General features: G+C 36.7%; 1 protein-coding gene across 4 annotated transcripts in view; it reads right to left on the bottom strand.

Annotated features, from left to right (window-relative positions):
* The window catches only part of SCN9A (sodium channel, voltage-gated, type IX, alpha subunit), a 128,434-nt gene that overhangs the window by 4,444 nt on the left and 109,852 nt on the right, over positions 1-14,138 (bottom strand). For all 4 annotated transcript variants that reach the window (XM_006879327.1, XM_006879329.1, XM_006879328.1 and 1 more), the window contains 3 exons: positions 13,439-13,576; positions 5,415-5,519; positions 191-461 (listed from right to left, as the gene is read on the bottom strand). In XM_006879327.1, the coding sequence (XP_006879389.1) occupies positions 191-461; positions 5,415-5,519; positions 13,439-13,576 (514 nt within the window). The remainder of the gene's footprint in view (positions 1-190; positions 462-5,414; positions 5,520-13,438; positions 13,577-14,138) is intronic.

Raw genomic sequence — 14,138 nt, 5'->3', positions numbered from 1 at the left:
ACAGAGATTTAATTATTTTTAAATTATTAATTATTTAATTATTTTAATTATTTTTGAGATTGCTTTATTTGTTTTATTAACTAACTTACTTAGACACCATATTCAAAATTTCATCTAACCCCTGACCCACCCTGCACCTATTGAATAGAATTTCATATTAAATTAATATTTAATTAGTATATGTGCTTACCTACAATGGAGAGGATCACAACCACAAAATCAAATATGTTCCATCCTATGGTGAAGTAGTAATGTCTGAGGGAGATCAGTTTCAGGACACATTCTCCAGTGAAGAGGATGATAAAAACCACATTTATCCAATATAAAACATCGGTCATATAGTCACTCTGGCCTTCTTTCTCTACCATCATGGTCACCATGTTAAGACAAATAAGAACCATGATGGTGATGTCAAAAGCCTGGTTTGTCACTAAGTCAAATATACACCCTTGGAATTTGTTCTGCAAAGATAGAAGAATAAACATGAAAGGTGAAAATAGAGGAAATATTGCAAATTTTATCCACAACTTATTACATCAGCAAAAAAAACAAAAACAAAACACCACCCAAAAATAATTCCTTAACTGTCTCTAGTAATGGCATTTTGCTTAGTAGAAGAAATATTTTAATCTGTTAAGTCTAAGTCAGAGTACATATATTTTTATATTCTTTATAAAAACAAAACAAACAAGATTGATGTCTTCTCCCCACCACTATATACTTACGTATATCAGCAGGAGCACAATACCCAATAAGCCAAACTGTTGTTGTTGTTAGGTGCTGTTGAGTTGATTACAACTCATAGTGATCCTGTGAAAAAAGATGTGAACCTTGTTCTATCCTGTGCCAGCCTTACACTTCCTGACACACAAAGGCAATTGCAGCAGTCACTGCATCAATTGACCTGCTTGAGGGTCTTCCTCTCCTTCACTCAATCGACCTGCTTGAGGGTCTTCCTCTCCTTCACTCAGCCTCCACCCTTCCCAGTAACGTGCCCAAAGTGTGTGAGGCAAAGCTTCAACATTCTTGTCTCCAAAGAGCACTCCCGCTGCACCATCTCCATCTGTCTGTCCTCTTGGCCATCCATGGAGTGTTCAGTGCCCTTCACCAACACCGTAGCTTAAAGGTGTCCATTCTGCCATCCTTATTCATCATCTAGCTCTCAGATTCATAGCAAGTGATTAGAAAGACTATAGTCTGGATCAGATGCATCTTAGTCCTCAAATGGACATCATTACCCTTCAATAATTTGGAGAGGTTCCTAACAGCAGATTTCCCTAGTGCAGTGTGTTACCTTATTCCCTGACTGTGAGTACCAAGGTTATTAATTGTGGATCTAACCAAGATGAACTGTTGAGAGTTTCAATCTCCTCTCCATCCATCATGATGCTGCTTATCAGTTCAGTAGTAAGAATCTTTGTTTTCTTGACGTTGAGATGCAATCCATACAGAAGGCTGCATTCAAGTTCTCTTCACTTTCAGCAAGCAGGGTTGCATTAACTGGATAACACAAGTTATTGATGAATCTTCCCCTACTTGTGATGCCACACTCATCTTCATAGAGTCCTATTTATCAGATAATTTGCTCAGCATAGAGAATAAAAACTATGGAGAGAAAGCATAACTCTGATGCACTCCCTTCTCAATTTCATCTAGTGACTAGGGATGATAGAAAGAGAATTGATGCCTTTGAGCTGTGATGCTGGAGAAGAGTGTTGAATATACCATGGACTGCTAGGAGGTTAAACAGGTTTGTCCTCGAGAGGGTGAAGCTGGACTGCTCCTCAGAGTCAAGGATTCTGAAGCTTCGTCTGACATACTTTGGGCATGTAACAAGGAGGGATGGGTACTTGGAGAGGGACATATTCTTGAGAGAGTGGAGGGATGGGGCAGGAGAGGAAGATTTCGATGACATGAATTGATTCTGTTATTGGGGTGGTGGTGTGAGTGTGCCAGAGATGGCGAGGCTGGCACGGGATAGAGCAGAGTTTAGGACTCTTGTACATAGGGTTGTTATGAGTGGCAAGCGACTCGATGGTACCTAACAACAACAAACAACAAAAATTTGTCATGAATAGTTTCACATGGGAAGTGGTGAAATAATATGAAATTTTCCACCATAAGAACAATTGATTCCTCAGGATAGTGCTGTGTGTGAGACAGATGTTAGCCACACCTACTGTTAGGGACCTCTCCAAAGTGCTGAAGAGCAATGGTGTCTCTTTGGAGACTAAGGTGCATCTGATACAGGCCATAGTCTTTGCAATCACCTGTTATGCATCAGAGAGTTGGACAATGATCAAGGAGTATAGAAGGAGAATTGATGCCTTTGAGCTGTGGTGCTGGAGAAGAGTATTGAGAATACCATGGACTGCTAGGAAAACAAACAGATTTGTCCTGGAAAGGGTTAAACCGGGTGGCTCCTTGGAGGCAAGGATTCTGAGGCTCCGTCTAACATACTTTGGACATGTTGTGAGGAGAGACCGGTCCTTGGAGAGGGACATCATGTTTGGGAGGGTGGAGGGACAGCGCAGGAGAGGAAGGCCCTCTATGAGGTGGATTGATTCAGTGATTGGGATAATTGGGATGGGAGTGTCAGAGACAATGCGATTGGCACAGGACAGAGCGGAGTTTAGGGCTGTTGTACATAGGGTCGCTATGAGTCACAGGAGACTCGATGGCACATAACAACAACAACAGCAGTGCTACTTACTCTGAACTAAGTCACCAGCGCTCTGGAGGCATATGAAAGTAATAAAATAACTTGTCATTACATTTTTTCTTTTGGTAATGGCTTTAAACAGTTGCTTAATTATAATTTTACTTGATTTTTAAAAGAAAATAGATCATATTGCAAATCACTTCTGTGGAGATAATATACATATTTCACACTGTGGAACTCTGGTGGTGTATTCCATGGGGAGTTGCACTGTAAACTCAAAGGTGACGTCTCTCTGGTGAATCCACAGGTAGCTCCATGAGAAAACTGGACAATCTCCTCTAGAGCAATTTACAGCCTCAGAAAACCCACTGGAGGGTCAGTTATGAGTTGATTCTAATTTGAAGGCAACCTGATGAGAGTTTTATATTACTTTTCGTGTTAGTCTTGCTGATGACTTTATGCTTTCTAGAAAAGTTTTTCAAAATCTCTTTAAGAGTTACATGGGGAGTATAAGTAACATAGCCCTTAATGAATTTTGCTGTTAACCATATAAACCTATCATTTCTGGGAGGTTGAATCTACCAGTGGTTCCACATGAGAAATATAAGCTGTTTCTTCTTATTAGGATTTATAGCCTCAGAAATTCAAAAGAGGGTCCCTACAAGTTGAAACCAACTTTGATGGACAGAGAATTTTAAGTTTTTGAAGAGTTACGTATGTATGTATGAAGGCACTGTGTCAAGATCAGGTCATGTGTACTTCAGACTTGGAAGCAACTCATAGCTGAGCCTCAGTTGGCATTCAGAGGTAGTATATCTCAGGGATGGAGATGGTCTTTCTTTCTCCCACAGAGCAGTTGATGGATTCAAACCTTATTCCTTTGGATTGGTAGTGCAACTCCTTACCATTAAGCCACTAGACTTCTCCAAAGATCAAGTTATTATTAGGTATCTTAGAGTTGGGTACTCTATAACTACCCTATGAACAACTGATCTGAACGCTGTTCTATCTTATGCCATCTTCATTATTTCTGACATACTCAAGCCCAATGATGCAGTCATTATATCAATCCATCTGTCTGAGGATCTTCCTCTCTTTGGTTGATGCTCCACTTTTCAAAGCATTGCGTCACTCTACAAGGAATAGCCACAACATGTCAAAAGTATGTGATCTGAAGTTTTTTCACCTTTGCCTCCAAGGAGCTTTCTCCAAGACATAACTTTGTTCTTTTGGCAGTCTATGGGATATTCAGCACTCTTCTCCAATACCACAACTCAAAGGAATCAATTTTTCTTCTGTCATCCTTATTTACTGTCCAATATTCAGACAGAAAGTGATTGGAAAGACTATGTCCTGAATCAGGCATATCTTAGTCTTCAAACTGGCATAGTTGCTACTCAGTAATTTGGAGAGGTCCTTGACTGCAGTCTTTCCCAATGTGATATGTCTCCTGATCGCTTAACTCTGGCACCAAGTGTTGATGGTGGATCCAAGTAACATGAAGTCATTGAAAGTTTCCATCTTTTCTCCATCTATCTCAGAAGCTCTATGAATTTGGAGCAACAATTAAAATTATACAAGTGTTTAGGTCCTCTGTTCATAGGTTCATGAGTCGTCTATGACTAGATGGCACTTACGAACAACAACATCCTTATTTTGCCTATTCGTCAAGTGGTGAGATTTTTGTTTTCTTGATGTTGATATGTATCTATTTTGAAGTCTGTAATCTTTGATTTTCTGAAGCAAACACTTCAAGTCTTCATCACTTTCAGTGAGCAATGTTGTGTCATCAGCATAACACAGATTATTAGTGAGTCTTCCATCAATTTTGATGGCACCTTCTGCTTTATTCAGTCCAGCTACTCAAATGATTTTCTTACATTCAGCTTGAATATGTATGGAGAGAGGATACAAATTTAATGCACACCTTTCTTGATTTAAAACCACACACTTTTTCTTTATTCAGACAACAGCCTCTTGAACTAAGTGTAGCATCACATAAGCACAGCTAAGTGTTCTGGTATTTCTATTCTTTTCGGTATTAGCCATAAGTTGTTAGGATTTTGTATAGAACATTACCTGATTTGTAAAAATCAAGTTTTTGTTGTTAGGTGCTGTTGAGTCATAGACAACTCATAGTAGGAACTAAAAAAATTAAATATGAGTATTAAATTCTCAAATTTTTATTCAGTAGGGACCTTGCAATGCAATGGCCCATTTAAAAAAAATGCTGAATGATAATTAAGCAGCTGGGTTCTAAATGTTCATCTGTGTTAAGAACATTCTTTCTTCAGGCATAACTCTTTGTTAAGGTGAACTATATTGAGTATAAACTGACATGCATGTAATGCATTTTAAATTTTCCATTCTTTGAGAAATATAAACTATTGTTTGGCTGCTGAGACTATTTCCATTTGAACTTACTCTTGATTTTGATTCCATAGTCGATAAAGTTGAGATTCACAACCTGTCCAATTACTTCTATTGTTATTTTTTTAATGTCAAATACTGTTAGTTTTACACTATTGAAAGATAAAATCACTACCTCACAATATTGTCATTTAGATAAGCATTCAATTGAAAATGTGTTTGAAAATAAGCTGAAGAGCTTCAATAATTTAAAAAAACATTCTGTTAAAAGAACTTTAACATTTTAAAAGAGTCCATAATATTTAAGAAACAGTTATATAAGAAGGATGAAATTAATTTAAAAATTTACATATTAATTATCTATCTCTCTATGTTATCTTACCCCTGGTCGAGGAATTGGTTTTTGTGGTTTCTTGGATCCCAGCTTTTTCATTGCATTGTAATATTTTTTCTGTTCTTCCGTCATAAAGATGTCTTGACCTCCAAGGTAAAGGGGGGGAAAGAAAACTATTTAAAACCAGAATCACTGTATGAATTTTTTAAAAAATAAATATTGCTAAGGACAAGTTCAAAATGTAATAATACAGAAATAAAGAATAGAAAAAATAGCCATGGTCTTTGCAATTACTTGCTATGCATCAAAGGGTGGAAAAAATCTACCAAGTAAATGGCAACCAAAAAACCTAGAAGCAGCAGTATTAATTTCTGATTAAAAAGATTTCAGTGTAAAAACTATAACGTGGACAAGGAAAGGTAATATATAATGCTCAAAGCATCAATAGAACATAATTAACATTTAAGCACAAAATGAAAGACCTGCAAAACACACAAAGCAAATATTAACAGATCTAAAAAAGAAATAGACACCATCATTATAATAGTAGGAGACTTCAATACACCACTCTCAGGGAAAGATAGAACTACTAGAAAGAAACTCAATAAAGATGTTGAAGAATTAAACAGCATAATCAACCAACTTGATTTTATAGATATACACAGACGAACACACCACACAAAAGAAGAGTATACCTTCTTCTCTTTCAATGCACATGAAACATTCTCCAGAATTGACCATATTTTAGATCACAAACAAATCTCAATGAATTAAAAAAACATAGAAATAATACAAATCATTTTGTCAGACCATAGTGCTATACAACTAGAAATCAACAACAGAACAAAGTAAAATAAAACCAAAAAACAAAACACCAAACCCCATACACCCAGAAGCTGTACAGTTCTCTGAGGCTTGAACATGAGTAGATAAGAGAGGAAATTAAAAAAAGAAATTAAAATGTTTCGTGAAACAAATGAAAATGAAAGCAGAACTTAACAAAGATCTTTGGAATAGAGCAAAATCAGTACTTAGAAGTAAATTCAGATCAATAAACACATCAAAAGAAAAGAAAAAATGATACTCAAATATTTAACTCACTAAAAACAGATGCTGATGTACTCACCAACTTGTGCTAAGAAATCTGGAGGACAACCACCTGCCCTACTGATTGGAAGAGATCTATATTTGTTTCCATTCCAAAGAAAGGTGATCTGACAGAGTGTGGAAATTACTGAACAATATCTTTGATACAACATGCAAGCAAGATTCTGCTGAATATCATCCAAAATCAACTGGAACAGCACATCAACAGAGAACTTCCTGAAGTTTATGCTGGATTCAGAAGAGGCTGTGACACTAGGGATATTATAGCTTATGTCAGATGGATCTTGGCTGAAAGCAGTACCAGAGGAACGTTTATCTGTATTTCACTGGCTATGCAAAGGCATTAGACTGTGTGGATCACCACAAACTGTGGTTTACTTTGAGAAGTATGGGAGTCCTAGAACACTTGATTGTGCTTATGTGAAACTTATACTTGGACCAGTAGGCATTCATCAGAACAGAGCAAGGAAACACCGCATGGTTCAAAATTTGGAAGGGTGTGCATCAAGAATGTGTCCTATCTCCATATCTTTTCAGTCTACACGCAGAACAGATTATCCAGGAGGCTAGGCTCTATGAAAAGTGTGGCATCAGGATTGGAGGTAGACTCATCAACAATCTGCATTATGCAGACGACACAACCGTGCTTACTGAAACTGAGGAGGACCTGAAGCGCTTGCTGAAGAAGGTCAAGGACTACAGCCTGCAATATAGATTGAAGCTCAACATCAAGAAAACAAAGATTCTCACCACTGGACCAATTGGCAACATTATAACGGATAGTGAAGAGACTGAGATTGTTGACAGCTTTAGTTTGCTTGGCTCTACAATCAACACTCTTCGTACCAGCAGCCAGCAAATTAAAAGATGAATTGCATTGGGAAAGTCTACTGTCAGAGACCTCTTCAAGGTACTGAGTAACAACAATGTCAGTCTGGAGACTTAAGGTGCACCTTATACATGCCATGGTCTTTGCTATTACTTACTATACATCAGAAAGTGGACAATGACTAGGGATGATAGATGATGAGAGTTGATGCCTTTGAGATGTGGTGTTTGAGAAGAGTACTGAATATACCATGGACTGGTAGGAGAACAAACAAGTTCATCCTAGAGAGGGTGAAGCCAGGCTGCTCCTTAGAGGCAAGGATTCTGAAGCTCTGCCAGACATATTTTTGACATGTCGCAAAGTGGGATCAGTCCTTGGAGAGAGATGTCATGCTTGGGAGGGTGGAGGGACAGCGCAGGAGAGGAAGACTGTAGATGAGATGGCCTGATTCCATCACTGGGGTAATGGGGATAGGTGTGTCAGAGGCAATGAGGCTGGCAAGAGATAGAGCATGGTTTAGGGCTGTTGTACATAGGGTCGTTACGAGTTGGAAGCAACTCCACAGCACATAACAACAAACAACATCTCCAGCAAGTAGAGAAAGAATGGAAAACCCCCCTGACAACCCCTAAAAAGGAATGAAATTACAAAAATTAGGCAGAGATAATGCAATAGAAAACACAAAAACAATTGAGACTGTCAATAAGCCCAGGAGTTGGGTCTTCGAAAAGGTCAATAAAATTGACTAACCATTAGCAAAGCTAAGAAAGGAAAAGAAAGAAAAAACCAAAATAAGAGATGAAAGGGGCAATTTCACAACAGAACCAACTGAAATAAAAAGGTTAACAATAGAATATTATGAAAAATTATACTCAAACAAATATGAAAACCTAGAGGAAACTGAAAAATACTTAGAAACTTACAACCTACCTAAACTGAAACAGATTGTAGTTGAACACCTGAACAGACTCATTATAAAAAAAACAAGTCATAAAACAAATTCCAACTGAGAAAAACTCTGGACTAGACAGTTTTATTAGTGAATTCTAACAAACACTCAAAGAGAACTGTCACTAATTATACATAAACTATTTAAGAAAATAGAAAAAAATGGAATACTCCCAGACTCCTTTTATGAAGCAAACATATCCCTAATACCAAAGTCATGTAAAGACATCACCAAAACAGGAAAGCTGTTTTGATAGGTCAATATCTCTCATGAACATAGGTGCAAAAATCCTCAATAGAATCTGACAAAATATAATCTATAAAAAATAATTCATCATGATCAAGTGGGATTCATAACAGGTGTGCAAGGATGATGGTTAAATGTAAGAAAAACAATACAATTAATCACATTAACAAAGCAAAGAACAAGAACTACATGATTCATTGATGCAAAGTCCAACAGCACTTCATTCAACAAAATATGAATAGAGGGGAATTTCCTAAAAATAGTGAGAGGTAAATGAAAAACTAAGAGCCAATATCATTCAAAATGAAGAGAGATTAAAAACATTTCCCTTGAGAACAGGAACTAGGCAAAGATGACCACTATCACTTATCCTATTCAATATAGTACTGGACATATTAGTGAGAGAAGTAAGAAAAGACAAAAAATATGAGGTATCCAAGTCAACCAAGAGAAGATATAACTATCTCTATATGCAGATGACATGACAGTATATCTAGAAAACCATGAAGATTCAGTGGAGAAACTATTAGTTACCAGTTGACCAATTCAAAAGAGTAGCAGGGTACAAAATCAAATATAAAAATCAGTTGGATTTCACTACAGAAACAAAGAAAATAAAGAAATGGACCTAAGAAAAACTATACCAATTACAATAGCTAACCACAAGATTAAATACTTGGGAATAAATTTAACCGGAAATACAAAAGATCTACACACACAAAAAAAATTACAGAACATTACTATAAGAAACAAAAAGAGGTCTGAGGAAATGGAAAAATATATTATGCTCATGGATAGAAAGACTCAATAACATGAAAATGACAACTCTACCAAAGGTAATCTGCAAATTCTATGCAATCCCAATACAGATACCAGTTCCATTTTTCAACAAGATGGAAAAGACAATTTCCAATTTTATCTGGACTGGAAAGAGACCACCAATAAGCAACACACTATTGGAAAATTGAAACAAAGTAGGTGGCATCACACTCCCAGATCTCAAATATTAACTATACAGTTGTAGTAGTCAAGACGGCATGGTACTGGTACAGCAAGAGACACATAGATCAATGGAATAGAATTGAGAACACAGAAATCAACTCATTCACCTATGGTCAACTGATCTTTGACTAGGTGATGGAATCAGTTAAGTGGGAAAGGGTGTTGGCATAATTGGAAAACCATCTGCAGAAAACTTAAGCAAGACCCACACTTCACACCTTACACAAAAACCAACTCAAGGTGGATCTGGGACCTAGAAATAAAACCAAAGACTATAAAATTTATCAAAGAACATCTTGGAAGAACTCTAGAAGTCATAATCCACAGCATGAACAGTCTTCCAATGAAAAATTTACAACCAGGAGAAAATGAAATAGATGAATGGGATCTTCTAAGATTCAGATCTCCATACACATCAAAAAACTTCTCCAACAGGGTAAAATGGAAACCTACAGACTGGGAAATATATTTGGCAATGATATATCTGACAAATGACATCTAAAAATTTATAGAACACTACAGAACCTTCCAGTCACAAAATGGGTACAATATGAATAGACACTTTACCAAAGAGGACATTTAGAAGATAAATGGGCACATGAAAAAATGTTCAAAATCCCTAGCTATTAGAGAGGCACATCAAAACAACTATGAGATATCATCTCACTCCAGTAACAATAGCAAAGTTTAGCATGGCAGCAAACAACAAATGTTGGCGAGCTTGCGGAGCGATTGTAACTCTTATTCACTGCTGATGGGAACGTAAATTGTTAAAACCACTGTGGAAGGCGATCTGGTGTTTTCTCAAAAAGTTGGAATTAGAAATACCATTTGGCCCAGCAATTCCACTGCTAGGAAAATGCTCAAAAGAAACCATAACCACAACTCAAATAGATGTATGCAGGTCCATGCTTATTGCTGCATTATGCACAATAGCAAAAAGATGGTCGCAACCCAAGGGCCCATAAGTAAACACAATTGAATATTATGCAGAATTGAAAAACAATTAAATAGTAAAACATTACACAACATAGGGAGCCTTGAGGACAATATGTTAAGTTCTAGATCTCAGTCACAAAAAGATAACTACAGCATGACACTGCTGTTCTTAAAAAGGGCAGACATGAGGGGGTTGGAGAGGGAACAGGGAAGATCTGGAAAGATAATGAACACTGAATTGGAACGGATGAGGGGAGGAAGTGTTTGAAAAGAATATATGATTATACAGTTATATGTGTGAGAATGGTCTGGATCAAGGGGGACATTATAGGGGATAGGGAAGGGAAAAAGAAGGGTAAATGTGCAATATTGAATAAATTTAAAAAATTCCTAAAAATAAAATGAAAAAAATACAAAGATGACAGATATTTGGGGGGAAAACAGTAAAAATCAATTATTAGAAAAATGTAGGGGGAGTGGGTAGAGTTCTATGAGATCAAAGTGTTGAAATTAGAAGGTGTAAGAGATAATTGCACTAAAGGAAAAATATAAAGTTGAACTGACCTTTAAATCCTGAAGGTGCTAGTGACTTGTTAATTATCTTTTCTATACCTCATTTATACACTGGTATACAGATACTACTTTCTTTAGTTTGTTCTATGGATTATGTGAGTTTATACATTCATATAATCTAGCCAAATGAATTTATGTCATAGGTACTAGCTGAAATGCTGTTCACATCCTTTTCCCTTCTCTTAGTAAAGCAGGTTGTATTCAACTTGACAGCACCTAACAACAACAATGTGGGCAAATATGTAAGTTGTGCTGCCAATCCAAAAGCAGGAAGCTTTTGGTCCATCAGCTGCTCAAAAGGAGAAATATTGGTAATCTTTTCCCTTGCAATTTACTGCCTCCTGAAAACCCACTATGAGTTAAAACTCAGTGGCACATACAACATTTGGAAACAATATTTTTACACTTTAAAAATTTTCCTTCCTTTTTGAATACTCAATAACTCACACTAATCTAACATCAGTGCATGCAAATATGTCTTCTCTATGTTGGTACAGTAAATCACGGTCTCTTGTAAATTTAGAGTTTATCATAGAATGATATGTCTTTTCCTGTGGATGGCGTCTGTGGGTCTAAGGACATAAAATCTGAGCATATTTAAATTCTTTACAAATGCTTGCAAACCACAAACAATATTGCAAACTCTATCCTGTGAAATTTCTTAAGCTAACTATATCCCCTTCTTCCACTCTTGTAAAGGACTAATTTGGAGATTGTAAATATGGTCAAAAGGTTGCACATAAACCAGAATCTTCCTTCCTAATCATTCCATGCATTATTGCTGGATTGTTTTCATTAAAAGCTCAGACTCACAGTATCTTGAAAGGAACTTACTTTCCAGCTGTCCGGCCACATGCACCTAAAGGTTTCTGAGAGGATTAATGGTGATATTATTTCCACTATGTTGGTTGTAAAACTTGAGTAGGATTACAAGTGTGAAGTACTTTACAAGCGTATATCAGATCATCAGATCTTAAGGCCATTTTGTTCTTAAATGATTCCAACTTGCCAATTTCAATTTAGAGTAACTCAACATCTAGTTTCTAAAGTTGTAAATATCGATAGAAAAAGATTTTCCATTTTTCTATCATGTAGCAGCTAGTGGATCCAAACCATCGAACTTTTTGTTAGCAGGTCAACACTATAATTCAATATGCCACCAGAACTCCTTATAGTATAATGTTGTTTGTTGTTGTTGTTATGTGCCATTGAGTGGGAACCAATAGCTTGCTGACATTCCAGTGGGTTTCCAGAGGCTGTAAGTAGCATGTGAGGAGATTGCCCATCTTTTCAGAGTAGATGGCGGATTCAAACCATTGCCTTTGGGTTGGCAGTACAACTACTTGACCACTACTAGGCCATTAGAGCTACTCTGTAGCAAAACAACATCTAAAACGCTGTACTACTGCTGGAGAAGGGTACTGAATGTACCATGGACTTCCAGGAAAACAAACAGATTCATCTTGGAGAGGATTAAACCAAGCTACTCCTTGGAGGCAAGGATTCTGGGGCTTCGTCTGACATACTTTGGACATGTTGCCAGGAGGGATGGGTCCTTGGAGAGGGACATCATGCTTGGGAGGGTGGAAGGACAGGGCAGGAGGGGAAGACCCTCTATGAGATGGATTGATTCGGTGACTGGGGTAATCGGGATGGGTGTGTCAGAGGCAGTGCGGTTGGTGCAGGATAGAGCAGGGTTTAGGGCTGTTGTGCATAGGGTTGCTATGAGTCGCAAATGACTCGACAGCACATAACAACAACAACAACAACAACAGATACAGGATGTATAGGATCAACTACATACTCCATAAGCTAATAGACCCAATATATTTTGCAAATAAAGGGTTTAACCTCTATTTGTCCCCATATCCTCATTTGTAAAACAGTCTATAATAATAACAATTCATGGTTGATATGAAGATTAATGAATTAAAAATCTGAACAGAGTGCTTGACTTATGATAAGTATTGAACAGCTCTTAATTTTTGTTACATGTCATTTCTTTTCAATCATACTAAATCCTTGAGCTCAGGAACCATATCTTATGTGTTGCTTCTACTCCCAAACACAGACACACAGCGACGTATCTCAGAACATTAAATGATATAACTACTTCTGAAATCTGTTTTGAAAAAATACTTAGTGTATTTTTTCTAAATTATATCGGCTTTTATAGGGAACTGTAGAAAAGCTGAATAGTTGATATTTAAAGTATGACTTTTAAATAATAATAATATAGTTTAATTTCTAAAAAAATAAAGGATACTAAGATTAAGCATATCTGTGGTGGTATGTTTATCAATTATATGATGAAATAAAAAACCTAGTGAAACAAATTACGAGTGATCGCAATTCCAAGTTATGTTTTTAGAAAACATAACTGTTCATTTCATTTTAGTGTAATGGAGAAAGGTTTAAAATACTTATCTTTTTTTTCTGCTGGTTGAAATTATCTATGATGACACCAATGAACAGGTTCAAAGTGAAGAATGATCCAAAGATGATAAAGATGACAAAATAAATATACATGTAGAGGCTGTATTCATACTGGGGCTGCCGATCGACCTACATATATAACAAAAGTTAGCAGTATGTGGACAACAGCATTACGCTTTTTTTTCCTTTTTTAACATAGCTTGATAAGATAATACAAATAGTGGTATCCTTGGTAAACTTCAGTACTTAAAAAGCCTGTGGAAGTTCAACATAATCATTCTTCAAAATCAGCATTCAACAATTGTCTATTATGTTTTCACTATGTCCATCAATATAATCTTCAAATTACAACAAAGAGCTTAACCATGTGTAGTGTTGTGCACATCTTGGTTGGAAAATTTAGTAAATAAATAATCTGATATATAATTTATATATGTTGTTGTTCTTGTTGATTGCTATGGAGTCGATCACGACTCATAGTGACCCGATGGACAGAAGGTCTGCAGGCCCTCTGTAATTATCGACATTTATCAAAGTTCATAGAGTTTCCAGGCACATGTTGTTTTAAAATGGAAGCCACTCCTGCTTTTATATATACTAGGCCGGGGCTGATTGTGGAACAGACCACCAATTACTCATATGCAAGTTCAAGCTGAAGCTGAGGAAAATTAAACCAAATCCACAGGAGCCA

Source organism: Elephantulus edwardii, unplaced genomic scaffold (genome assembly GCF_000299155.1).
Source record: "Elephantulus edwardii isolate Elephantulus edwardi_28Jun2011 unplaced genomic scaffold, EleEdw1.0 scaffold00003, whole genome shotgun sequence".
Lineage (NCBI taxonomy): Eukaryota > Metazoa > Chordata > Mammalia > Macroscelidea > Macroscelididae > Elephantulus > Elephantulus edwardii.
This window is presented reverse-complemented; position numbering and strand designations above follow the sequence as displayed.